The sequence below is a fragment of the Alligator mississippiensis genome, chromosome 13 (genome assembly GCF_030867095.1).
Source record: "Alligator mississippiensis isolate rAllMis1 chromosome 13, rAllMis1, whole genome shotgun sequence".
Taxonomy (NCBI): domain Eukaryota; kingdom Metazoa; phylum Chordata; order Crocodylia; family Alligatoridae; genus Alligator; species Alligator mississippiensis.
In genome coordinates this window covers 55066831-55091518 of record NC_081836.1, presented here as the reverse complement: position 1 = coordinate 55091518, position 24688 = coordinate 55066831, and the positions used below count along the sequence as shown (strand labels likewise).

Below are 24688 nucleotides of genomic sequence, written 5' to 3'. Positions count from 1 at the left end.
CGCCGCGGGGCACGCTGGGACTCGTAAACACTCACTCTTAGCTGCCGCCGCAGGGCATGCTGGGAGTCGGAGCCCTGTCAGCGCTTTACGGCGGGACGTAAAAGGTAAACACCGCCCTTGCGCGCTCTCCCGCGCTTTGCGGCGGGGCGCTGAGGGGCGGCGATGCGCGGGCCATGACCCCGGCGCTGCGGCTGGTCGCCCGCGGCCTGGGCGCGCTGTCGGGGCCCGCGACGCGGCGGCGGAGCGACGCGGCCGCCATGGCGCTGCGGCGGGTGCTGTGCGTGGCCGAGAAGAACGACGCGGCGCGGGGCATCGCCGACCTGCTGTCGGGCGGCCGCGTGCGGCGGGTGAGACGCGCCGAGCCAGTCCATCCCCGGGGTGGAAGTTGCGATAGAAGCGCACACGAGCACGGTGTGAATTTAAGGCTTGCCGTTGCTCTCACAACGCACCGTGCCATTTCTAACCCTGGTCGATTCACTGTCGTGTGTCTGGACACGTCCCACGTCCCCGCCCGCTCCCTTACGCTTGTTGCTTACATCCACTGACTTTTTTTTTTTCTCTCTCTTTTTGGTGTTTTTTCCCCTTCTAGAGAGAAGGCTTGTCCAGGTTCAACAAGATCTACGAATACGACTATCATCTGTTTGGCCAGGTAGCGATTCCAACTTCTTTGATAACTTTCCTGATCCCTGCAAGAGGCGGATGGATTATCCAAAGAACGGTCACCGAAGAATTATTGCCGATAAAAAGGATTTGGCTGTTCAAATGGGCCAAATTGCTGTGAAATACAAACGGCGAATTTTCCCTTGGAGCGCACAGAAAACATGCTGTTTTCACGGTCAGCGTTGCGCAGTCGTCATCTCCTGTAAAAACAGCGTGTTTCAGTGGGAACGGCGTGGATTTCGTGCCTGCCTGTGCCACAAACCCTCTGTGTGGCTTTAAGTCACTTTTGCCTGCTACGCTTTCATTTTTCATCTGTAAAATAGCGTGCTGAGATCAGCAGCTCTGTGTTACTTAGACGTTCAAAGTTCCCAGGTCAGACAAAACAACATATTTCTAGTACTTACGTGGGGCTCGACGGGAGAAATACGATTGTGCCAATAGAAGCAGAGCTGCCTAGAAACGGTGCAGCTGCATCCGATGAGGATCGTGTCCGGAGACGGTAGGAGCTGTTGCAAACAGCTCGTAGCAAGGGAGAAGGAAACATTAAGCGCTAATTATCTTAATCTGTTTCTTGCAGAATGTTACAATGGTGATGACGTCTGTTTCAGGCCATTTGCTGAGTCATGATTTTAAGACGGCATTTCGCAAATGGTTAGTGTCCCTAATCACAGAGACCAGCTATTCGTCTGCCTGCTTTTTCTGCTTTTAATGCTGAGAGAGGCAGCGCAGTGACAGTTTGAAAATCAGGCTCAGAAACAGTGTATGATCATTAATTTTGTAATGCACTGGCTAACGTGTGCGCGCTTGTGGCTGGATGGAATCGGAGCTGTGTCTCGGAGGTCGTGTGTTGTGGACGTTAGGCTCTCCCCCAAGTCGTGTCCTACCCTGCAGAGGATCTCTGCTGGAATTTTCTTCTCTTAAGTATTGTTCCCAAAGTCTTTGCTGTCATGCATATTTGCAAGTCTGGAAGGAGTAAGAACGTTTAACCTCTGCAACGCCATCTCTGCAACCTGGGAGTGGATTCTTTTTAATCTGTTAGCTTTCCGCTGGGGACTTGAACCACTGAGGTTCTATAATTAGCCTGGTGTATTCCCATTCTGTCCAAGTCGGTGCTCTTGATTTACCGGTATTTTATTTGACCAGCTGTATAGTTGGAGAGCTTTGGAAAAGCTTTTCGGGCATCAAGTGTTCTTCCTCAGGTCTTTTGTCCTTTCCTCATGCCTGAAAACTTGTCCAATGGCTCTCCGAACTATACAGTCGGTCCAGTAAAAGATACCACAAAAAATCCTTGGCTTTTGTACGTTTCCTGGTCCATCATGGCTACAACACTGCAGCCTTCTAAAATCTGTATCACTTTCAAGAAGTGACTAAATGGGCCATATTACATCTTACTTTCTTGAAATATTTTGCCAAAAACAAAAGGGCAAGTTTTATTATAGTAAAACTTTGTTCTTATTGATAACTCGTAAATCTAATTAAAAGTATTAGCGCGTATTTCACTGTTAGCTTCTGATAGTTTAAGATGAAGACAGTAATGTTGCAGCTGAAATCATCATTTTTCAGTAGTATATTAGACAGAGAGAGCATGCTCCATTAACTGTCTTGCTTTTTCTGCTTTAGTTCCTTTTGTCTGTTAATCCTTGCTGTTTATCATCCATTCATCAGGCATAGCTGCAACCCCCTGGTGCTCTTTGATGCTGAGATTGAGAAATACTGCCCTGAAAACTACGTGGATATTAAGGTACAAAGTTCCCTGCCTTCTAAAAGTTTCCTGCTACACCGAATTCAGAGGCTGGCTCCCCAAGTATTGGTGCAGGCAGAGAATGGACTGGACTTTTGTCCATACCCTTTAGTTCTCCAGGACTTTAGCCAATTTCAGTATTTTCACTTACATGTTTCAGTCTGTGCGCACACTAGCTACCTTTAGAATTAAAGTATCTGCTCATAGAGCAGGGAAGATGGTAGGAAAACAGGACCAAAGCAGAATCCCTTATTGTAATAAAGATATAAATGGTCCCATTGTGTTGAACAATCCCATTTAAAAAAAAAAACATGCTAAAGGACATGATCCAAATTCAGATTGTGATTTTTGGGGAATGAATGAAGAAAAATGAGTGCTTATGGCAAGAGTCAACTTTATTTTTTAGCCGACTAACCAGATACAAATGTTGTCTTTGGAAAGGTCCCAGGGGAATTGTTACTCCAGTGTTTCTTAAAACCAGCAATCTTTCTTAAAATCATCAAAACAGCATGTTTTATGTTTGTATAATTACTAGGGATCTGGGTTTTCCATTCACCACAGAAAAATGTGCATTTTTCTTTTTAAGGAGAAAAACTTAGGATAAGGAGAAAACTTAGGGTTTCCCCTTGCAGTCTGGCAGTGTTCCAGCCTGCAAGAGGCTGGGGGGAGTGGGAGGAGGGTGATCAGGCAGGGGGTGCCACTTGCATGTCTCTCAGAGAGGGAGATGTTGGGGGGCACATGACTCCAGATTTGTGTATGGGGCAGATGCGACAGTGGCATGGGCAGTGTGGGGTGAGGCACTGGCATATCGGGGCTTCTCAGCACCACAAAGTGGGGGCAGGGGGAGCTCTGATTTTTTTTTTTTCCCCAAAAAGAAAACAAAAATCAAACACTAAACTATATAAGTATTTAGAATTTATCTTATAATGATTGAGGTACTGGTAGGCTTCCAAATGTCTTTAAAACTGTAAATCTATCAATAAAACATTGTGTTCAACCGATATATAGTGGTGTTTCATTTTAATTATGGAAAAATGTGGATTTTGGGGATTTTAATCAGAGAATTTGCCATTTTTAAAAGGGAAAATCAGGATCCCTGATATCATTTAATTAGCTGAGTAAGAATTAGCAAGATTTATGCATACAAACTCAGGAGCAAATTATATTGAAAAATTGCAGCATAACTAATGCAGGTAATTTCTGATGCATACGGTACAAAAGACTAAAGTACAGGAACTACGTGGATGACTGGTCCACTCCATCTCTGTGAGCAGTAAGGCTCAATAACAAATATATCAACACTTGAAGGAACGGGTTATGGTGTCTACTGCTGAAAGCGTGATTACAACTATCTTCTCTTGCAAACATATTGCTATGGGTATATCTTCCATTCAGGATCCACTTAGACTGTTGGCATTATTGGTAATTCACCTCCAGTTAAATTAGATGCTAAAGTAAGCCACTTACCATGTCGTATGCTTTTGTCTCATCCCAGCGGACCCTAGAACGAGAAGTCCGGCAATGCCAGGCTCTGATGATCTGGACTGATTGTGATCGAGAAGGAGAGAACATTGGCTTTGAGATCATCCAGGTCTGCAAAGCTGGTAGGTGGAAGTCTTACCGTCAGGCTGACTTTCTTTAAAATGGAGACTAAAAAGCTAGCCCTGGACTGCTGCTTGAAGGCTATCACTGTGTCCAAGTAGAATACTCTGATTGTGCTTCTGCATGTACCGTGGGCATGTTCATGTAACATGGCCCTCCAGAACAGGCCACTAGCTGCAGGGCATTTCTGAATCCCAAAGCATTAGTTTCTACCACTCAAACCAAAGATCCACATGGGTGTAGCTGATCTGTAAACCTCTTTGCATGTTTGGCAGCCACAAATGGGAGTCTTGGTGGAGGCTGGACATCAGGTCTGGTGGCCGAGCAGCACCGTAAAGGTCACCTTTTTTGGCTGTCCAATATGTTTAATGCTGCCAAAGCCCAAACGTATGCTTAAAGACTTTTCTGTGTTGCCAGAACTTATGCTCTGGGTGAGAGAGCTCTCCACGCTTTGTAATGGCATTGGGCAGCAAAGGTAGGGCTGGCTGGAAAACAGGAATTCCGTGTCACAATAAAGGGATGCCTTTGAATTGTTTTTTGTCCTGCATTGGAGCAAATATGAGACCTTTCAGAAACTTTCCACATATAAATGTGTAAATAAAAAGGCTATTCTTGGGGAGAAGGGTTGGGGGTGGGGGCTCTTTCTCTATCCAGAAATTCCCCCTTGGATCAGAGAAATCATTTTAACAAATCAGCATTTTCTGGCCAAAAAACCCCTTTCAGTCGAAATTCCTGGTGAGCTCTCATCAGACATGAACTGATTGCTTTCTCAGTTATGTTGTGCACACAGCTTTCTAGCCATGCAGTTAAGACCCATGCAGATTTCCTTGATTGTCATTGAGCCCATTCACTTCTCAAATAATGTAAAGGAGTTAATGGGGGACCATGAATATACTCAAAGTAAAATGATTTCTTAAGAGGAACTTTTGTTTCTTCCCTCTTCAAGTAATTATTTCCTCTGTCCTTGTTCCACTGCCAGAGCTGTTGCAAGCATTTTTCCATTTGTGCCATAATGACTTTAGGCTTTCAGCCAAAACTAATTAAGAGGCACAAACTGGAACTGGCCCTGCATGATGGTTTCAGTGGGAACTATCTCTGGATCTTTGACTGGCAAGATGTAAAAGTGGCGCAGACTTGCTAGATTAGTATCTCTCTTGAATTACAAGAATGACAAATGTAAAGATTACTGGGACATCATAACATGTCAGTGCTTTGAAAGAGACTGATCTAGGGTCCAAAAATAGTCTATAAACATTGCAGAGCTGGCATTAATGAAGGGGCCCCTTTGCACACTTATACTGTTTTTGGACCTACCACAAAGTGGTACAAGAGTAAACACTCAAACTGCTGCTTTTTACTGGGCTATGAATAATTTTTCAATCTATCTCCTTAATGGACAGTTAAGCCAAGTCTTCAGGTGTTCCGAGCCCGCTTTTCTGAGATCACACCACATGCTGTTCGAGTTGCCTGTGAAAACCTCACCCAGCCTGATCAGAACACTAGTGATGCTGTCGATGTCAGACAGGAGCTGGATCTCAGAATAGGTGCGTGGGTATGAAGCAGGGCTTGGGTAGCAGGTTTTGAAGGTTGTGGGCGTGTGAACAACTTACACATGAACTTAGTAGCAGACTTGGACTATGTAAACATCTCCTTAAAAGAAAGCTAGAATTTTATGGTGCGTAAATAGAGGCGGTGATGTTCAGGACTGCTCTTTGCTTTGCCATACCTGTTTAGCTCAAAAAAGTGATTAAATCATTTGAATTCCTTCAGACTACAGCATAAGAAAGGGAGCCTACCACCAGGCTTTCCCGGCATAAACATGTTGCTCATGCTCCCATGGCACAGTAGGTGGTGGTGCATCAAAGCCAGATGTCCACGCTTCCCTGTGACTCAAGGCAAAAATGCAAAATTGGGTGGCAAGTTTCCAGATCACAGATGAATAAATGGATCATGTCTTCAGCTGCTTTATTAGAATCCCTGTGGTTGGTTTTGAAGGAAGTGGTTGGTTCTTTAGTATTCCTGTGATACTGACTGGGCTTTTGCTGTTTTTGCAATGGTTGAATCTTGAAGCAGTGTAATTATTTTCTAAAATTACAGTGTTCTAGTTCTGAGATCCCTTTTGTTCCCTTCCAGGTGCTGCCTTCACCAGATTCCAGACCCTGAGGCTCTCCAGAATCTTCCCTGATGTTCTGGCAGAGCGTTTAATCAGCTATGGTAGCTGCCAGTTCCCAACTCTGGGATTTGTGGTAGAAAGGTTTAAAGCCATACAGGCTTTTGTTCCTGAAACCTTCTATAAAATAAAAGGTAAATTCTGAATACCAGTGACAGGCTTTTGCTGTCTAGCACAGCTCAGCACTTTCGAAAGGGAAAGAGAGCATGAGTTTTCCTGTAAGATAAGAATTGGAAATGCTTTTGTGTAATACAAAAACATTGCTATTTTTCTCTCTTGCTTTGTCCCAGTTGCCCATGTTCCCCTTTCTTTCCGTGTCAACTTGGAGCAATTCTGCTATGTACATCTCTGACATGGCGTCTGGTTTTTCCATGCAGTGACTCACAAACGTGAGGATGCCATTGTGGACTTCAGCTGGAAGAGGAATCGACTCTTTAACCACACAGCATGCCTTGTCCTCTACCAGATGTGTATGGAGGTAAGAAAACATAACTGACCCTGAACCGTGGGGTTTGGTAAGTATTTCTAGCACCCTTTCCAGCTGACATTTTTAGTAGCTCTCCATTTAGACGCTTCAGCGTGGTTTTCCCTTCTGCTCATGTTGTCTGCAGGATCCAGTAGCCACTGTCGTCATGATTGGTAGCAAACCAAAAAGCAAGTGGAGGCCCCTGCCTCTGGACACAGTGGTATGTCTGATACGATCATATTAAAAAGACTTCTTTGAAATGAGCTCTGACTGTGGGCTCCAGTGACTGTTCATATTCATGCAGTACATTCTCATGTTCTTATCTGTCTCATTGTGGCACAGGAACTGGAGAAGCTGGCATCCCGCAAACTGAAAATAAATGCCAAAGAGACCATGAGAGTGGCAGAAAAGCTCTATACTCAAGGGTGGGTCTCCCAGAACTTGCTGTGCTAGCTTATTAGAAAGAATGAAATGTCTTTAAAAAGTGTGGGATCCTATGAGTGATTGTCATCAGATGTACATATTCCCTCTTGTCTTACAGGTACATAAGCTACCCCCGAACTGAGACCAACATGTTCCCCAAAGAATTAAGCCTGTCTGCACTGGTACAGCAGCAGACCCAAGATCCACACTGGGGAGCTTTTGCACAAAGGATTCTAGACCAGGGTGGGCCAACACCTAGGAACGGTTCCAAAACCGATCAGGCTCACCCCCCCATTCACCCCACCAAATACACCTGTAACCTGCAGGTGAGTCTAACACGGGGCAAGGCTGACTAGTGTCCTTACTTATGCTATCAACTGTACTTCTCAGTAGTGCTGGTTGAATGCGAGTTTACAGGGCTTGGTGTGCATTCATTAGCAGGTGGTATTCAAATACCTGTATCTCTAGTGTGGTTGTTTCAGCTGAAGTTCCTTTCTGAAATACATTGCCTTAGTAATAAGGCAAACAAAATGTGATAATCTAAGTTAGAAATTTGGAGCAAGGGAGGTTTAGGCTGGATATTCGGAAAAACTCTCACTAGGAGGGTGGTGAAGCACTGGAACAGGTTACCTAGAGAGGTGGTGGAGTCTCTTGTGTTTCAGTCTGCTACGCAGGAAATGCGGGTTCTTTTCCCAGATGCTTATACAACTATAGCCATGGAGGCGCCAAACGTCTGGACTCAGTCTGGCTGTTGGATTCTGTCTCAGTGGCCTAAAGCGGGGATGGAAGGTCTTGGGCAGCCTGCACTCCTCCAAACCTTCTGCCTAGGCTTATGTGCCAAAGGTCTGTGTGACCTCACACATACACCATGATCTGGAAGGATTGACTGTAGCCAAACCAAGAGAGATGGTGGAATCTCCATCCTTGGAGGCTTTTAAGCTGTGGCTCGACAAAGCCCTGGCTGGGATGATTTAGTTGGGGCTTATCCTGCTTTGAGTAGGGGGTTGGACTAGATGACCTCCTGAGATCCCTTCTGACCCTAATTTTCTATCATTCTAAATCTATGCATCCTGTCACTTAAGTGTGTTGACTTATAGTGAGATGTTCAGTTATAGTTCCCTTGTTTATCCTATTTATCCTATTTGCTGCCACTAGAATACTTTCTCCTTGGTCTTAGACAAGAAGAAATGCTGCCTTTCTTTGTACCAGACACTTTTCTTCTTGCATTTCCTTTTAAACTAATCCACTCATGTCTCTATAGCAAGTCCTGACCTAAAACATCCTAGTAAGGCATGCCAGTGTTTTGGAATCTAAAGCGTCTTAGGAAGAGATCTTCAAGGGCTTTGGAGTAGAAGGACTTCTAGGGATGTGTTTTACAGATGGGAATTAAGGCACAAAGGTCAAATAGCTTGCCTTTGTCAGCAGTGAAGCATGGATCTGTGTCTTTTGGTTCTGACCTGCACTCCCTGTGAGTTCCTGCATCTCCCTTTTGTTGCCAAGAATCCCAGATTCAGCAGGACTAGGCTTCATTCTACCCCTACTAATGTTGTAAGACTGAAATACCTTGATCTCTAACAAAACATGAAGAAAACCAGAATGGTGCTTTTTTTTTTTTTTTTTAACTGGGGGAACTCTCCATCCTTTTCTTTCAATATCTGGCATTAGGGGAACGAGCAGAGACTGTATGAATTCATCGTACGTCATTTCTTGGCTTGCTGCTCTCAAGATGCCAAAGGACAGGAAACCACTGTGGAGATTGATATTGCCAATGAGCGGTTTATTGCTCAAGGGCTAATGATCCTTGCCAGAAACTACCTGGATGTGTACCCATACGACAAGTGGAGTGACAAGGTAATGCCCTTGAGCAAAGAACATATATGATGTTAAATTGAAAAAGTGTTGTGATGCAAGTGAGTTTAGTATATTGCCCCAGTGTTTAAGCTTGCTTAGTTCTTAGGAGTCTCTGATAATGTGTTACCAGTAGGACCACTTCTTGGCTGAAGGCATCTGCCAGCCTCTTTAGGGTTTAGTGTGTCAGTGGCTATCTTCCTTTGTGTTCAAGTGAGAGAGGCCAGACTTCATTTTGCAGACATCTTGGTGTTGTCCATAAGTCTCCAAAAGAGGCACTGTTGACTGATGCTGAGCCTGTTTTTTCTTTCTTACCTGCTCTGTGCAACTCTCCAAACCTGTTAACCTCTGTGAGAAACATCCCTCGCAGGCATAGCACTAGTTCAGGTTTCACTACGGATTTTCCTTTTCTTCCTCCCTTGTTTAGGTCATCCCAGTGTATGAGAAAGGGTCTCGTTTTCAACCTACCACGGTGGAGATGGTGGATGGGGAGACCAGCCCGCCCCAGCTCCTCACAGAAGCTGATCTCATTGCACTCATGGATAAACATGGCATTGGTCAGTGTCTGTAGCACATGGACTGTGCTGTCGTAGCAGGGTGGCATTCATAAGCCTCTTCTTTCTTGGTTGTCTGAAGTGTAACAGTCTGTCTGTTTTGTAAAGGGGAAAGTTCCCTGCATGTAACCAGGATACCTGTATTCCCAAGGTGACTTAGGGAATAGTTAGAGAATAATCTCCAGGCAAAATGTGGAGTCCCTCTAGGACTCAAAGTGTGTCCAGTGCTCTAAACTGCACAGCTCAGTTTACATAGGACCCCATTAGGTCCATCAGTACACCCTTACAATTGGCACTGGAGTGGTGGGAGACTATGGTAGCCATTGAGCTCATCCGGCTCCCTATAAACTGTCTTCTGTTCCAGCAGCTGGTGTTGCACGAAGGGGAGCTTCCTCCTCGCAGAGTCTGTGACAGGGCTGCTCGTTCATGTGAGCATGCTCACCAGCCGCACATCTGCTTTCAGGGACTGACGCCACGCATGCCGAGCACATTGAGACCATCAAGGCACGAATGTATGTGGGGCTCACTCCAGAGCAGAGGTTCCTTCCAGGCCATCTGGGCATGGGACTGGTAGAAGGTAAGGGCAGCACTTCTCACAAGGCAGGCAGGTCCTGGCTTCATCCCTTCTTCCCCTTCTCAGCTAGTTACTGTTCCTCAGGTTACGATTCTATGGGCTACGAGATGTCAAAGCCTGACCTTCGAGCTGAGTTGGAGGCTGACCTGAAACTGATCTGTGAGGGGAAGAAAGACAAGTCTGTAGTGCTGAGGCAGCAGATACAGAAGTACAAGCAAGTTTTCATTGAAGCAGTGGCCAAAGCCAACAAGTGAGTGTTAGGAAACGTCTCCTAGAACAGCAGAGCACATGGATGCTTTGGCTTCATGCCTCTGGCTTAACCTGCTATCTGAACACACCAGATGATTTTCTTGAAATTCTGCCTAAGATGCATAAGCATCTGTAGGGAAGGAATGACTTGGAGCAGGCTGCATTATCATAAACCAGTACCTTGTAACAGTCCTTCATTGGTTTAGATTAGTTCTGAATCTAATCCAGTCCATCTAAGCTGATGTCTGTCTGCACTGACTTCCATGGGTTTGGACCCCCTGCTGAGGCTGCCCTGGATGCATTGTTCCTTGGTACATTCCTAACCGTGTTTACTGTAGAGTTGGAAACACAAAGGAGCTGCACTTGTGAGTGGCAGCTACTAAATAGCAGCTTCCAGCTCATGAAAAATGAGAGGAAGCAATTGCTCACTGCAGTGGAAGCAAATGGGAATGTGTGTGTGTTTCTTTCTAGGCTGGACCAGGCTTTGTCTCAGTACTTTGGAACAGTCAGAGAAGTGGCTCAAGGAGAGGAGCTCTACCCCGAAACACCAGCTGCCATCCGGAAATGTCCTCGGTGCAACAATGACATGGTCCTGAAGACTAGGAAGAATGGCGGGTCAGTGATCTCCACTGGTGCAGAACGCATCCCCATGTGCTGCTTTAATGTGGATTCCCCTGGCAGCTCAGTAGAGGGCAAATCATTCACTAGCTATGCCCCCTAGCAATGCATCTCACCAGCCTGAGTCACCAATACCAAGGTGTGAAGTTATTCCAGCCCGCCCCCGCCTCCTTACTAAGCTCAGAAGCCAAGGTGTCTTAGGCCACAGCTGTGTATGTCCAGATGACCCCACTCTTCCTGCAGCACGCATTTGCTTTACAAATCCTTCCCTTTGTAGCAGGTGCTGGCTGAGTCCCTAGAAGGTTTGCAGCTGCGGGTAGAAGGGCTGATAAGTTCTCTGAGTCTTCTTCCTTCTGCCCTCTATTCCACTGCAGGTTTTACCTTAGCTGCGTGGGATATCCTGCTTGCAAAACTGCTGTCTGGTTTCCTGACTTTGTGCTGGAAGTCAGCAAGGACGACAGCGTCTGTGCTGTGTGCAAGCCCCATCCAGTTCACAGGTGAGCAGTACAAGTGAGGCACCTGACAGACACTGCTCTGTAGTAGATACTGGCAGCTGGCAGGACAGTCTGTGCATGTCCTTGTACCATTCCGGCTCGGAGAGCTACTGAGGCAGCACTCGGAAGGGTGCTACCTATAGCTATGGCCAAATAAAAGGTGGGCTTAACTGTTTTAGACTAGAAAGTTGAAAGATGTAGCACATGGCTGTGGGGAGGATGGGAAGAGAGGAATAAGCAGAGATCCCTGGGGTCCAGTACAGGTAGTGGGCTAGAGAGAACCCTGTGAGCCAAGAGATTTGAATTCTTCTGTCTCCTTAGGCTGAAATTTAAGCTCAAGCAAGGGAGTGCCCCTCCTCTCCTGCCCCTGGAATTTGTTGGCTGCATCGGAGGCTGCGACAAGTTGCTGAGAGACACCTTGGACCTGCAGTATTTACAAAGATTGCCCCAACCTGCATCAGAAGCTGGCCAGGCAGACAACCACCTGCAAGTCAGCCACTCCCTTAACCGAATGGCTAGCAATGAGAATGGCCACAGGAGGCCAGCCGCGAACCCGCCAATTGGATTCCTAGGACCCAGGGGCACGAGGCCGCCCAGCACTGCTGCTCGCCTGGCTGTAGCTGCTGACGAGAACAATGCAGTGATGTGCAACTGCGGGCAGGCGGCAGTGCTGCTCACTGTGCGGAAGGACGGGCCCAACCAAGGCAGGCAGTTCTACAAGTGCAGTGCTAGCAGCTGCAACTTCTTCCTGTGGGCGGATCAGCAGGCCGAGGACAGGAACAGTGCAGCACCTGGGAGCTTTACATCGCCAGCTTCCTTTGAAAGGTCCCCTATAGGCTTCCACAGCCCGGAAGAAGGGAGAGGCCAGGGACACTACCAGAGCAGCAGTCGAGATGCTGAAGGAGGGGGCAGCAGCGTTTGCAACTGCAACCAGCTGGCTATCACACGCACGGTCCAGAAGGATGGACCCAACAAAGGGCGGCAGTTCCACACTTGCCCAAAGCCCCGGGACCAGCAGTGCGGCTTCTTTCTGTGGGCAGACGAGAATGTGGCCCCAGGTGAGGCTGGGAGACGGTGGCTGGGGGGTTGAATTTTAAAGCAGCAGCGAAGGACAGTACAGGTCATGTGTCACACACGGGGCCCAGAAAAGGATGCCTGAAGCTACAAAATGACCAGTAGGACCAGGATAGTTTCCCTCTTTTTGAAACCTCTCAGCCTCCAAGGCAATGTGTCCCCTTCTTTTAATCACAGCGAAGTTGAAAGTCACCTTGTAACAACAGTTTACCTCAGAGCCTGGCTTAAGCAACCTCTTCTGTTAACCAGAGTTAGCGTATGGACCTGCTCCAGGTTTAATTCTAAGCTGATGCATTCATATGCCAGGACACTGCCTGCTGGGACAGTTAAGTGGGTGGGCAGTGCCCAACTGCTTACCTAAAACTGACCTCTTGCATGGGAAGGCCTTCCCAGTCAGCTGTGAGGACGCAGAGAGAGGTATTAAGCCAGGTTAGCTGGAAGTCCAGAGAGAGGCAGGGCAGAATTGTACCTTAAGACCAATTCAGAGATGCATAAGCTTTCATAAGCAACAGCTCGCTTTGCCAGATGCCATCAGATATTAGGAAGCGAAGACGAAGACACTGAGAGGGGGAGCACATCTCCCCTCTGCTGGTGCTACAGCTGCCTCTTACCCACTGGGGACGCTGAGCTGCTGCCTCTGCATTCCCTTTCTTTTGCTCTCCTGTCACAGATGGTGATTGTACAAAGGGGAGTTGATTTCATCATGTTCCTCCTACAGTGCTGTCAGATCACAAGGCCTGGGGCCCTGAAGTGGGCACTGCCTGACCATTATTGGTCATTGCCAGTTATAGTAAATACAGGATTGTCGGAGGGGATGTGAGGGCCCCGCTTAAATATGCAGCAGCTTTCTCCTGGCAGAAGGGACTCATGAGCTGGCATTTCTAGCAAACTGGTAGGGGAGTAAAATGACTACAGCTGTTTTTAAAACTCAGGCTTTACCATTGACAAGGGCTGGCTTAGGACGGGCACAGCCTAGAGCAGAGGGTGGTCTCAGTGGGGCCCAGCCGACCCTATTTTTCTATAACTTTTTAAGGCTCCCATTTTGGATATAGACTAGCTCAGTGGTTCCCAAACTCTGACATCTGTGCACTACCAGTTTAAAATGATACAACCTTAAGTACCACCAGCAAATTTTTGTCATAAAAAGAAACTATAAAAAATCTGTTAACGCATACTGCTGACAGGTTGTACGCATACCACAGATTGGGAACCGCTGGACTAGAGCATGTTAACAAGGGGTTGGGGGGCAGCTTCCTGTTTGGATCTCCTGCCCCAGCACAGCTAGCCATGGGATGGAAGCAGCCTTGGATTCAAGGACAATTTGAATAGTGAGGATAATAAACATCTGACCCGCACCCCTAGTTTGAACCCAGGCTTCCTAACTGCATCTGTCCTTGACTCCCACAGCTGCTGCCTTGGGGCGTGTATAAAAGTGCACAAATACAATACAAATGGTGTTTTAATTTGTACAGGGGCATCTGCGGACATCTCTTCAAACCATTTTAGGGACCAGGGGTTCCCAAGAGGAGCAGGAAGCAAAGCTAAAAGGCCAGATAATTTCTCCTCGAAGGGGCCAACCGTGAAGAGACCACGGACCTGTGGGATTTGCCACCAGCCTGGTCACACCAGGAAGACTTGTCCCCAGAACCACTGAGGGAAGCAGAACACCCTTACAGAAGCAAACTGAAAACTCTGGAGTCCTGGGGTACGTCAGTAATGAGGAAGTGGATTTTAAAAGCCAGCATGCAGCAGAGATTCCTCGGGTGCCTGCCTTCCTGGAAATGCTGGCTAAGAAATCTGCCTGCTGCTGATGACAGAGCATACTCCACGCACCACAAACTGCTGGAGGCTTCATTTGGCTCCAGTTGAAAGGTGGACTCACTTCTGAAGGAGGCTCAGCTACTACTGATATTGCCTGATTTCAGCTGCTGTCTCTTGGATGATTTATGAGAGAGTTTGTCTTGGGCACTATATTTACAGACACAAAGTTCCTAATCAGCTTTGGACAAGATGGTATAGTGTTGGCTGCTCTCTGGAAGGGCAGAAAAGGACTGTAAGCGGCTAACTTAAGAGTTGACTGCCATTGAACAGTGGCCGTTGTGTTTGGGGGGGGGGGAAGAGAACATCAAGGTTAGTAAAAGACTAAAAATCTGTCTTTTAGGGTGATGGAGTAGTCAGGTTGATGGTGCCTACAGTACCAGCTTCACATAATCCTCACTATGGGATTTCATACGTTCAATTACCCTTCAATGTTAATATCACACAAGATGGGAAAAGGCTATACTGACTGGTCTACTCTACTGTTTCCAGCTCTGTCCCTTGCCTCTGAAGGGGAAGAGCTGCAAGTAAAGCCAGTCTTGGCTCCGTCTTCCAAAGGCAAAGCTCCATGTAAAGCGCCTGGAAACGAGCTGTGATCCACTTCTACTCAAGCTGTCAGAGGAGGGAGATGGAGCTGCTGGTTCACACAGTTCATTCTGGTCAGGTCACCATGCTTTTGATTAAAAGGAGAATTTATTTTAACTTGCCTCTGTGGTAAGGTTTTAGCAATGGGTGTCAAGGGACTGTCTCCACCTCATGCATCAACAAATCTGACAAACTTAGTAAGGAAGTTCGGAGCAGCCAGTGCAGACGGAGCTGTTTCCATTCCCTCATTCTCAGGAACATGGCTGCTGTCTGGCAGCCGGCCCAAGCAGCTTTATTTAGAACTGATCTGCAAAGGTGGGGGAGGAATGGGGAGAAAGGAAAGGGGCCTGAGCTTTACTTCTTACTTACTGCATATGGTGCCTGATCTTGCTCCAGACTGGGGAACCAGTTAAAGGACACTGCAGGTGCCTGAAATGGAAGGGGCAGGATTCTCAGGCAGGCTATTCAACCCTATTTTCTCCAGACTGGTGGACTGAAGTTCTAGCTCTGGTGTTGGAACTGGTAAGTAGGACTGGCTCTTTCTAGTCTTTCTACAGAATAAAATAAAAACACACAACCTTCATTTCAGCTCTTCCCCCAAGTTGAATGCAACTGCTTTCCTGCAGGTCTGGAAGAAGCCAGCCCCTCCATAGCAGCAGAGTTAATGGAGATACTGCTACCAGTGTCCAGAAATACTACATAACTTTCTAAATATAAAAAGCAATTCCTTTGTCAGTCTGAGGGCAAAGGGTCAGCAGCCAGAAGAGGGGGAGGGAGGGGGAAATGAGAGCAGAGATGTATAAACCTCCAGTCATTCACTCCAACAGACATATAATCCTGGTTTCACTAGAGTATGCGAGGAGCAACTCTGAAGTCAGCAGAGCTACAAGACTTGCTTCCATCTTCTTTCCAGACAATCAGTCCTGTTTTAAATATGCCCAAGGGCCAGGGAAGGGAGGGAAAAAAAAGGATCTGTCCTTATATTGAATTCTGGCAGCTTCCCCACCTTCAAATAACTTTGCAGTGATTCTACTGGTATTGAGCTTAAGTTGCACAGAATGAGGTCAGCAGGGAACCCACATGTACCATTTTACTCCCCTCTTCCCTCACTCCCACTGCTACAAGAAAATGTAGCCTAAAAATAAACTTCAGACCTGCTGGCTAGAACAACCGGATTAAAAAAGCTTTGTGAAGCTGGCTGGATACCAGGGCAGAACTTGTCAGCACTATTACAGCTGCAGCAATACTGTCTACAGCCTATGCCACTGACAGAAGAAAGCTGCCTGGCCAGCAAGCAGTATGGTGAATGTGTGTTAGCAGCATGGGCTGTTCCCAGTTGCACGACCTGAGAGGAAGTGGGGTTTGAGGGTGGGTGGCATTTGGGCACCTGAAGTGATTTTCCAAGCACTTGGCTAAAAAAACAGGCCATGCGAGTTAAGAATATAAAACATCCAGCTGCCTTGTGCTCGGTGGGAGCTAGAATGAAGGGTCCTGACCATAACCCTGTTCTGTGCCATTTCTACAAGCAGAAGTTTACGTGCGAGGGAAGACAGCAGCTCACCATAATTTGTGCTTGTGTGCATCACTTGAGGAGCAGAAGGCACTCATTCCTCCAGTAATACGAGTATCGCTATCGGGATACATACAATGCTGCTACTTGACACAAGACAGTTAGACAGTGAGGCTTTATTCTCATTGCTAAAGAATCGCACTTGAGAATTGTTTTTGTTCCTATAGATCAAGTCATCTTCAGATCACAGGAAATTCAGATGCAGAGAGAGGTTTCTCCTCCTCCTCCCCAAACAAATAAAAACATGTCTCTGCAGGGAAAACCAAGTCACAGTACATACGTTCAGAGTTAGCAGGAGTAACACCCCCTTGCAACACTGAAAAACTGGCACGATTCTGAAGTCACAGAAATAATGTCCTAGTACTTGGAACAGAGCCAGGACCAAAATAAGCCTATTAGCAGCCACTCAAAAAAGCAACTTATTCTTAAAATAAAGACAAACAGAAATCACTCCAGGTCTCGCCAACAGCAAGCCTTCCAATTTAACTCGCTGTCCCCCAGCCTGCCCGCCACTGCTTTTCAAGGCAGGCAGGCTGTGGGGCCAGGCTCTAAATAGCAGCAACGTATGTATAAGAGGGTATTGTCTGAAAAACTGAGAGGCATGGTCAAGATGGTGTGTTCTGACACAGCACAGAATTGGGGCCCAAATCTGGGAGCGAGAGCCCTGTCCTGTTTGACAGAGTAGATGGAAAATAGCAGCCTGCCAACCCTGCAGTACTTCCAAAGCTGGAGCAGGATTCAGTCCCACCTATTCTGAAAGACCTTGTGGGAACCTCCTTGCTCTTCCTCAACAGCCATAACCCATCCTACTACTGGGTTTGTAGCAGACAGGCATGTTAGGGAAGGGTGTTTCAACATAAGGCCTGACATTATGGCATTGAATACATTGCATTAAAACACTCTCCTCCAAACGAGCTAAACATTAACAGAACAAGCAACTGGATTTAAGCTCATTTTGTTTGGCAGCTGTATTAACATTGAAGGTGCTTCAGCAAATAATATTGCATTTGGATTTGCTGTGGCAATATCTATCTGGTAATGCATATTCAGTTACTACCTATTCTCCATCAAGTCCTTTTCAGAATGGCAATGTGCTGGGCTTGCAGATTTGCTTAGAGAAAGAGGGTTCTAACCCCTGCTCCCTCACCCACAAATATACATTTGAAGTCTGGCACTTCAAGAGTGAATTTAGCTCTGGTGAGAGCCGCCCAGACAGCCCTGGAGCCTGTACTCCAGCTTACGCACAGCCAAGCTGCATCATTCAAGCCCTGGCAACGTACAGCTTCTTGCACGCTCACCGGCAAACGTTCTAGTCTGGGGAACTGCCTCTAGGAATGAGAAGTTTGGCATCCAGGCCCATGGTGCTACGGAAGGTACCTTACTGTGACGAGGGTTGGCACACATACTAGTTCAACAGGAACTGAACAGAGACCAAACTCATTTCACAGATGCCCCAGTCATCAAATGGATGGCATCAGGCTCCTAATTACTGTAGACACAGACCGGATTTGAACTGGGAGACCTAGAGCTGATGGGCTTGGTGTCTGATCCCCTGTCCCTTCACTCGGGCACATTTTGTTCAGGAAGTGCCTGCTTCTCTTTCATTAAGCGCAAGGCCTCAGCTACAAAAGTTAGACACTTTGGCAATCCACTTAGCTCGGAGAAGTGGATAAAGACGTGCAAAACCTACGCTCGGGAACTCCCAGCCTCGCAGTTCATTTACAAGCGCTTTCCTTCAGCAGGAGGGCTGGCTCGGATACAGCACTGTAGAGCGCATACCCCATCTCATCGATTTCCTCTTCCAGCAGCTCATGGAACAGGTTGATTCTGCTGTTGAAATAGCAAGGGAGAAAGCCTTTCTCCAGGTAGCCCACCAGCTCCTCGATCATTTGCTGGAACCTAGTGGCCAAGGTGGCCTCTGCCCAGTCCAGCTCCATTTCACTGAGGTGGAGGAGGACGTGAGTCAAGTGACTGCCAGTCAGTCTGCCCAAGGAGGGGTGGTCTCTGCAGACCGCCTTCCAGATTTTGAGGCAGAGCTTCCTGACCCCCGAGTCTCCAGCATCCAGATCTTTGAGTCTGGAGACCTCAGCTGCATAAAAGCTTTGTTGCCAGAGGTTTTCCACAAGCCCCCTGGGAGGCTTGGCCAGAAGAACCTTGTCCTCCACCTTCACCACTGGATAGAGGGCTACATTCAGCTGAACCTGACAGTGCTCAACCTCCAGCTTCAGGTCCTCAGGAGCCACCGTCGGTCTGATGACGCACTCCAGCATGCTGCCTATGGCAGGCCAGTTGATGGAGGTCTCCAGTATTTTATGGATTGTCTCACTGAGTGCGTTGGATGAGAGGTACCCACCCACCAGGAATCGGTCCCAGGGACTGCTCCCCCTCGGGAAGTACTCCAAGTCGGTCCGTCTAATCATCCAGAACTGGGGGGTTTTCACAACAGTGTCCTCCCCAGGGATCAGCTTCCAGAGCGCAGCTTCGAGTGCCATAGGCAGCAGGAAGTCAACATGGTCGGCAGCAACCACCTGGAGGTCATTGTGGAGGGAACCGCTGAGAACCATCCTGCCGAAAGGCAGTTCTGGGTACTTGTTTTGCAGGAAATTCTGCAGTTCCACACAGACATCCTTTGCAAGCTGCCTCCCCAGGGCTGCTTCCGGCTCTGGGATGGCGACGTGGTTGTTATAGTAAGAGAGGAGCTTCTCCTGCAATGTGAGGCAAAGCAGAGGTCTGGATTCTATGCAGAGAGTCTCCAGGGAGGCAGGATGTTCGCATAGCTCTGCAATAGGGCAGAGAATAAAGATTATGAGTGGATACATAGACCAAGAGAGGCCTGCCCACCTGCAGTCAGCTTGAGCTCTGCAGCCCTAGCAGCAGATACCAGGGTGGCATTTTGAAGGGAGCAAACTGATCAACTCTGAGGACTCTGGGAGTGTCTTGTGGAGGTCTTTTTCCTAATGAGGTGCCCAAGTCCCATTGGGGACAGGCACAATATCAGTATAATTTAGATGTAAATGGAACCATGATGGTTCTGTAACGTGGCATTTTGACATTCTGGAGGCTCAAAAGTGACTAAGGGTTGGGAGTCTCTCTAGAGGAAAGCCACAACCAGGGTTTACAGGTTCAAGATAAACCTCGCCTCCCTGCTACCTGGCCTGCATGGCAGGGGGACTCAGGAGTGAAGATACCCAGCTCTGCTACATCAATCAGCAACGAGCTCAGAACTATCGGGCACCCACAATGAGCCAGCTGCGTGGGGGACCATGGGTGAGTTTACCCCTGTGGGAAGCCAGGCAAATGCTGGGTGTGGGATGGGCCGGCTGCAGAGGAAGGGGAAGCAGAGAGAGTCCGTCAGGAGCAGGAGGCTAGCCTGAACCCCTGGATGGAGGGGTTATGACGGGATCCTACCACCTGGTTCTACCACAAGGGACAATAAATTGACACTGAACTAAGAACTGCAGCAACATGCACCAAACATCCAGGGCGGCACAAGGTTTCAAGGAGACACAGTAACACCACCTAAAGCTTGGGAAAAGCAAGGACACTGACCTTGGGCAGGCTGGGTTACAGGCAGAGGCTCGCTGAGGTCCTCCCTGCTTGGCTTCTTGGGAGGCTTCTGCGGTGCCTTGAGCAAATTCAGATCCTGCCAGCTCTCCTCAATGGACTTCTGCTCTGCTTTGGCATCGTCCTCGTCGGGCGAGCTGGTGGCTCGGTCAATCATCTGGGGGCGGGGATGGGAGAAGGAAGGTATGCAAGTGTATTGCTGCTCCTGCCAGCTATTATTATCCAAATGACTAAACCCACCTCAGCAGCTAAAGCATCCGTCCTACCAGAAACTAGTCGGTCTACAGACATTTTCCATGCTAGTGTTTATTGTAGTACTGGAGGTTTCAAGACAGAAAGCAGCAGTATTGGAGGTGTCCTCACACTCCACAAGCCTCACATCCGCTATGGAGAGAGCCTCAAAGCTTGTGGAGGGTGCAACAAAGGCTAAAATCCTCCAGGATTCATTGGTACTGTTCTCAAAATGCCTCAGATTGGGATTCATGCTTGTCTCCATGGATCAGCTCTGCTGCCTTAAGAAAGTCACAGAGTTTGCTAGGTCTTATTCAAGCTGTAAAGAGTAGGACTTTCCCCCACGGAGCCTCTCGTGTGTGCACAACACAGGCAACCCACTCAGACACCTGCCCTTCCTTCAAATGAAGGGCTCTGGCACCCCATATCGTCAAAGCCAGGAAGGTAGAAGGGGATGCCCAAGGATCATTGTCTCTAACAGAAAGACATATTGCCACAACAAGCAACATCTGGAGATGCTCTAGCCCCCCAGGGCTGAGCAAGATCCTCTCAATAGCTTCCCACAAAGCAATGCCCATCCCCCAGAGGGACACCCATTGGCTTTGGTGATCCTTGGCATGCCGGGACTCTACAGGCTCAGGTCAGACTGTTTGAGGGAGACCAAGAGCCGCTGGAAAGAGAATCTGACTTGCCAAACTGCCCTGAGGTCCAGAAGTTGGCATGGCAGCACAGGGTACCAAGCATGGCAGCAGCCCACAGCTCTGAACACAGCGGTGTGGTCTAGCCCAGCAGTGTTACAGCCTTGAATGGGTCACCTGCTCTGCTCCCCTGGTGTGGTGGGGGAGGTTTGGGGAAAGATGCACTGGAAGATCTCACCCCTTTGCAGCTTGGAGCCATAGCTCTCATTGCTGGTAAGAGGCAGCTACTCCCAGCCCAGGCCCAAGCCCCAGATTGACAATACCCAAGACCCGACTTGCCGATGCCATTCCAGAGGGAAGCAGCCAGCCTTACCCGTTTCACCACCAGAGTCGCAATGGCCAGCACAGCAGCACCGCTCACCCCCAGCACCAGCCTGGTGTTGGCCAAGAGGAAGTCGATGACACTGCCCAGCCCACGGTCGTCCTGCCTCTTCCCCTGCTTGTGTATAAACTCAGCCATATTCTACTCTGCAGAGAGGAGAGAAACGTGCAAGACAATGAGCTGCTGCTGAGTCCCACGGGCCTGTGGGACCATTCAAGGACACTGGCAATCACGGACATCTTCCCAATTCTTTCAAGGGGTGTGGTGAACACGTACTGCTAGACTGGACAAGTGAATAGAAGCGTGTAGGTTGCAAGCCCTGCGGGGAACAAAGCAGACCCAGAAAAGCCATCTCTGGGGCATGGACAGATCCAACACTTACCCTAGTATAACCCACTGTAGAGGACAAATGACAACTCCTTGAACTGGAATAACATCATCCAACCTGATGGAGGATGACCCCTGGAAGAGTCAAGCCAAGAGCAAGCTACACCAGTTTAGAGTTTGTCTGAGTCTGTCCACAACTAGCCATTTGCTAGAGATTTCAAACGGGCTAGCACTGAGGACCTGTAGCAGTCATCTACTGCATGGGCCACCCTGAGATAACCGCATGTCTGTCTGCTCCTGAGCCTGGTATAATGTGCTTCAGTCCATAAGTGGACATGCATTACACCTAACCTTAGGCCTGTTAGTTCCTCATACTCCCTTTCTTGGCTCTACATCATTCCACCTCCATCACCAGCCACTCCCCACCCCCCCCACACACACACTCTTCCTTCCTGCCTTCTTAGACTCAGTCTCTCCCACTCCCCTTCATGCCTCCACAACCAACATACCGTTTGCTATGACAGCCCTACTTATCAACACTACAGACACTGTAAAAAGATATATTACAACAGGAACACCAAGGCCTTCACAGGTTACTGAATCCATGCACCTGGTAGTGCAACAGCAGGAAAGGGGCACAAAGAGGAGGGCAGGGAGCAGATTCAGGCCGACCTGGACAGGTTGGATCAATGGGCAGAGAGAAATAGGATGCAATTTAATAAAGATAAATGTAAGGTACTCCACCTGGGAAGGAGGAACCCCCGGCACACCTATAGGTTGGGGAGTGTCCTTCTCAGCAGCTGGGAGGCAGAGAGGGATCTTGGAGTCATAATTGACTCCAAGTGTAACGAGGCCATCAACAAGGCCAATTGCACCTTGTCTTGCATTAGCAGGTGCATGACTAATAGATCAAAGGAGGTGATGCTCCTCCTCTATGCGACACTGGTCAGGCCGCAGTTGGAGTACTGTGTCCAGTTTTGGGCGCCGCACTTCAAGAGGGACACGGGGAATCTCGAGAGGGTCCAAAGGAGGGCCACTCGCATGATTAGTGGCCTTCGGGAAAGACCCTGGGGGGGAGGTTGAGAGAGCCGAATCTCTTCAGCCTTCACAAGAGACGGCTGAGGGGAGATCTTGTGGCCGCCTATAAATTTATTAGGGGAGGTCAACGGGGAATAGGTGATGCACTGTTTACTAGGGCACCCCAGGGACTGACTAGGAATAACAGGTGTAAACTAGTTGAGAGTGGATTTAGGTTAGATATTAGGAAGAAATTTTTCACAGTAAAGGTGGCCAGGATCTCCAAGAGAGGTGGTGCCATCACCTAGCTTGGAAGGCTTCAAGAGGAGGCTAGATAGTCATCTGGATGGGGCCATCTGACCTCGGTCCTCTTTCCTGCCTGGACAGGGGGTCGGACACGATGATCCATTGTGGTCTCTTCCGACTCTGCAATCTATGAAAGATACATCTTCCTCAGTTCTCTAAGGAAAGAGAGGTATCTAGTGCAACCGGATTTTCAGACTCTCATTGCTGCGAATTAACTGAATTCAAGACAGGGTTCAGCTCCAGCTCTCAGATAAGAGCTTGGCCTGTCTGTGGTAGTAAAGTGGGATGTCGGGAGTCCAGGCTCCAACATAGCCCAGGCACTTGTGAGTCAGTGGGACAAGTCACAGCCCTTGCGAGCACTTCCTTGTTTTGCAGAAGAGACAAACATGCAATAGTCCGGGGAAGGTGGAATATTTATGAACTGTAGACAAGGTGCTGGGTAAATACGGAGTATCATTAGCCATCAACAACCACAGCGTACACGGCCTTCCTTTAAGATCGGTGTGGAGATTGTGAAACTTCAATGCGGGGCAAGGTCCGTTCCAGATCATTTGTGTAGGCATCTTACTTCCTGCAGCCAGCAAAGCAAGCCAGGCCCCGGGCTCTACAGGCAGCATCAAGTGGCAGTTTGTTCTAACCCCCAAAGCCCCTTCTCCACGGCAGTCCTCTCCTTTCCCAGTTGTAGGGGCAGAGCACAGCGTTTCTACCCCCCAGCCCAGAGCCACTTCAGGTCCCTCTGCGAATGTCACAGCTCGAGCCCCGACAGGGTTGGAAACCTTAGGAATGACTCACAGATGCAGCATGGGAGTCACCCCCCAAATATGACTCCGCTTTGCTTGCAAGCAATGTCGCCATGGGAAGAGAAAAGCTGCAAACAACAGTGGAGGTGGGGATTAGAGGGTATTAGGAGCTCAGTGCCAGATTCCTGTTGGTTTGGGGCAGTTTGCCTATTATAGCCAAGACAGGTGCCCTGGTACCATGTACGCCTTGCAGCTAAGCAGCAACCCAGCGCCGAGCAGGCCTGTGCTGGGTGCATCTCTGAAACAGCCTGGAAGCTGGAACGCACAGCAGCGGAAAGCTCGTGAGGCCCCAGAAGGGCAAAAACACTAGATCCCAGGATCAACAGGGCTCTGAAAAGCTATCACTCCTTGAGGTGTGCTCATTAAGGGACAGAAACTAGCCCCTTCCAGGACGGGTCTCTTATACGAGCGGACGCCCCGACCAGGATGGTGCTGCGGCATGTGTTCACAGCAGTGCCCTGCACCAGGCCCAGGGCCTCCCCCGACTGCAGGAAGGAGGCTCGACCCCAGGCCGGGCACAGCCGCACGGACTGATGTTTCCATGCAGAGCAAGCCAGCGGGCAGGGCAGGAGCAGGCGGGGGAGGCCGACCGGCTCAGGGAAGCAAGAAGCAACTGCTTCCCCCCATTTCCGCTCCGAGCAGGGGCAGTACTGGAGCTCCCTCCTTCCCCGCCTGACCTCAGCTCCGGGCCGGAGCGGAGGGGACGCGGAGCCCAGTCCCGCCCGGGGAAGGGAAGGGACGGGACGGCCTCCCCACTGAAGACCAAGGGCTCAGCCCAACCCTCGAGTCACCATCCCCACCCGCGGGCCGCCCCGGCCGCACTCACCTTCCCTCTGAGCCCCGGCAGGGCCCGTCCACGGGACAAACCAGCACCTCCACAGCACGACCCCGGCGCTGGCAACAATGTAGCGGCGGCAGCCAATGAGCGAGCGCGGCCGCGTTGCAACGTTCCGGAATGGAACGTGCGTCACAAAGGG

The 24688-nt window shown here is 48.8% G+C and overlaps 2 protein-coding genes across 6 annotated transcripts; one reads left to right on the top strand and one right to left on the bottom strand.

Annotated features, from left to right (window-relative positions):
• The first annotated feature begins 36 nt into the window (after positions 1-36).
• Positions 37-14993, top strand: TOP3A (DNA topoisomerase III alpha). 4 transcript variants are annotated; one of them, XM_059716696.1, is made up of 19 exons: positions 37-104; positions 590-649; positions 1238-1311; positions 2326-2401; positions 3897-4005; positions 5404-5547; positions 6137-6307; positions 6551-6651; positions 6785-6859; positions 6982-7064; positions 7181-7388; positions 8728-8913; positions 9338-9467; positions 9928-10041; positions 10123-10288; positions 10759-10902; positions 11280-11402; positions 11721-12457; positions 13946-14993. In XM_059716696.1, exons 3-19 carry the CDS (start codon positions 1247-1249, stop codon positions 14125-14127), a joined length of 2814 nt encoding a protein of 937 aa, XP_059572679.1. In that variant the 5' UTR covers positions 37-104; positions 590-649; positions 1238-1246; the 3' UTR covers positions 14128-14993. The 4 variants fall into 4 exon arrangements, with proteins under 4 accessions (XP_059572679.1, XP_059572678.1, XP_019350103.1 ...); XM_059716695.1 differs by lacking the exon at positions 37-104 and adding an exon at positions 144-347; XM_019494558.2 differs by lacking the exon at positions 37-104 and adding an exon at positions 390-411.
• Positions 14994-16544: 1551 nt separating this feature from the next.
• MIEF2 (mitochondrial elongation factor 2) lies at positions 16545-24650 on the bottom strand. Of its 2 annotated transcripts, none has more exons than XM_006272741.4 (4): positions 24538-24650; positions 21253-21407; positions 19996-20167; positions 16545-19225 (listed from the first exon to the last, which is right to left on the bottom strand). In XM_006272741.4, the coding sequence occupies exons 2-4, from the start codon at positions 21397-21399 to the stop codon at positions 18162-18164; spliced, it is 1383 nt and encodes a 460-aa protein (XP_006272803.2). In that variant the 5' UTR covers positions 21400-21407; positions 24538-24650; the 3' UTR covers positions 16545-18161. The 2 variants fall into 2 exon arrangements, with proteins under 2 accessions (XP_006272803.2, XP_059572680.1); XM_059716697.1 differs by lacking the exon at positions 24538-24650 and adding an exon at positions 22910-24493.
• Positions 24651-24688: the final 38 nt, after the last annotated feature.

Bases quoted from the DNA above. Each gene is read 5' to 3' on its own strand.
- TOP3A (XM_059716695.1), top strand. From the start codon at position 174: ATGACCCCGGCGCTGCGGCTGGTCGCCCGCGGCCTGGGCGCGCTGTCG. The intron at 5,548-6,136 runs GTGCGTGGGTAT...GTTCCCTTCCAG, and splicing joins GGAGCTGGATCTCAGAATAG to GTGCTGCCTTCACCAGATTC. The intron at 6,860-6,981 runs GTATGTCTGATA...ATTGTGGCACAG, and splicing joins CCCTGCCTCTGGACACAGTG to GAACTGGAGAAGCTGGCATC.
- MIEF2 (XM_006272741.4), bottom strand. From the start codon at position 21,399: ATGGCTGAGTTTATACACAAGCAGGGGAAGAGGCAGGACGACCGTGGG. The intron at 20,168-21,252 runs GTAAGGCTGGCT...CCCCGCCCCCAG, and splicing joins CGACTCTGGTGGTGAAACGG to ATGATTGACCGAGCCACCAG. The intron at 19,226-19,995 runs GTCAGTGTCCTT...GCCCTATTGCAG, and splicing joins TGTAACCCAGCCTGCCCAAG to AGCTATGCGAACATCCTGCC.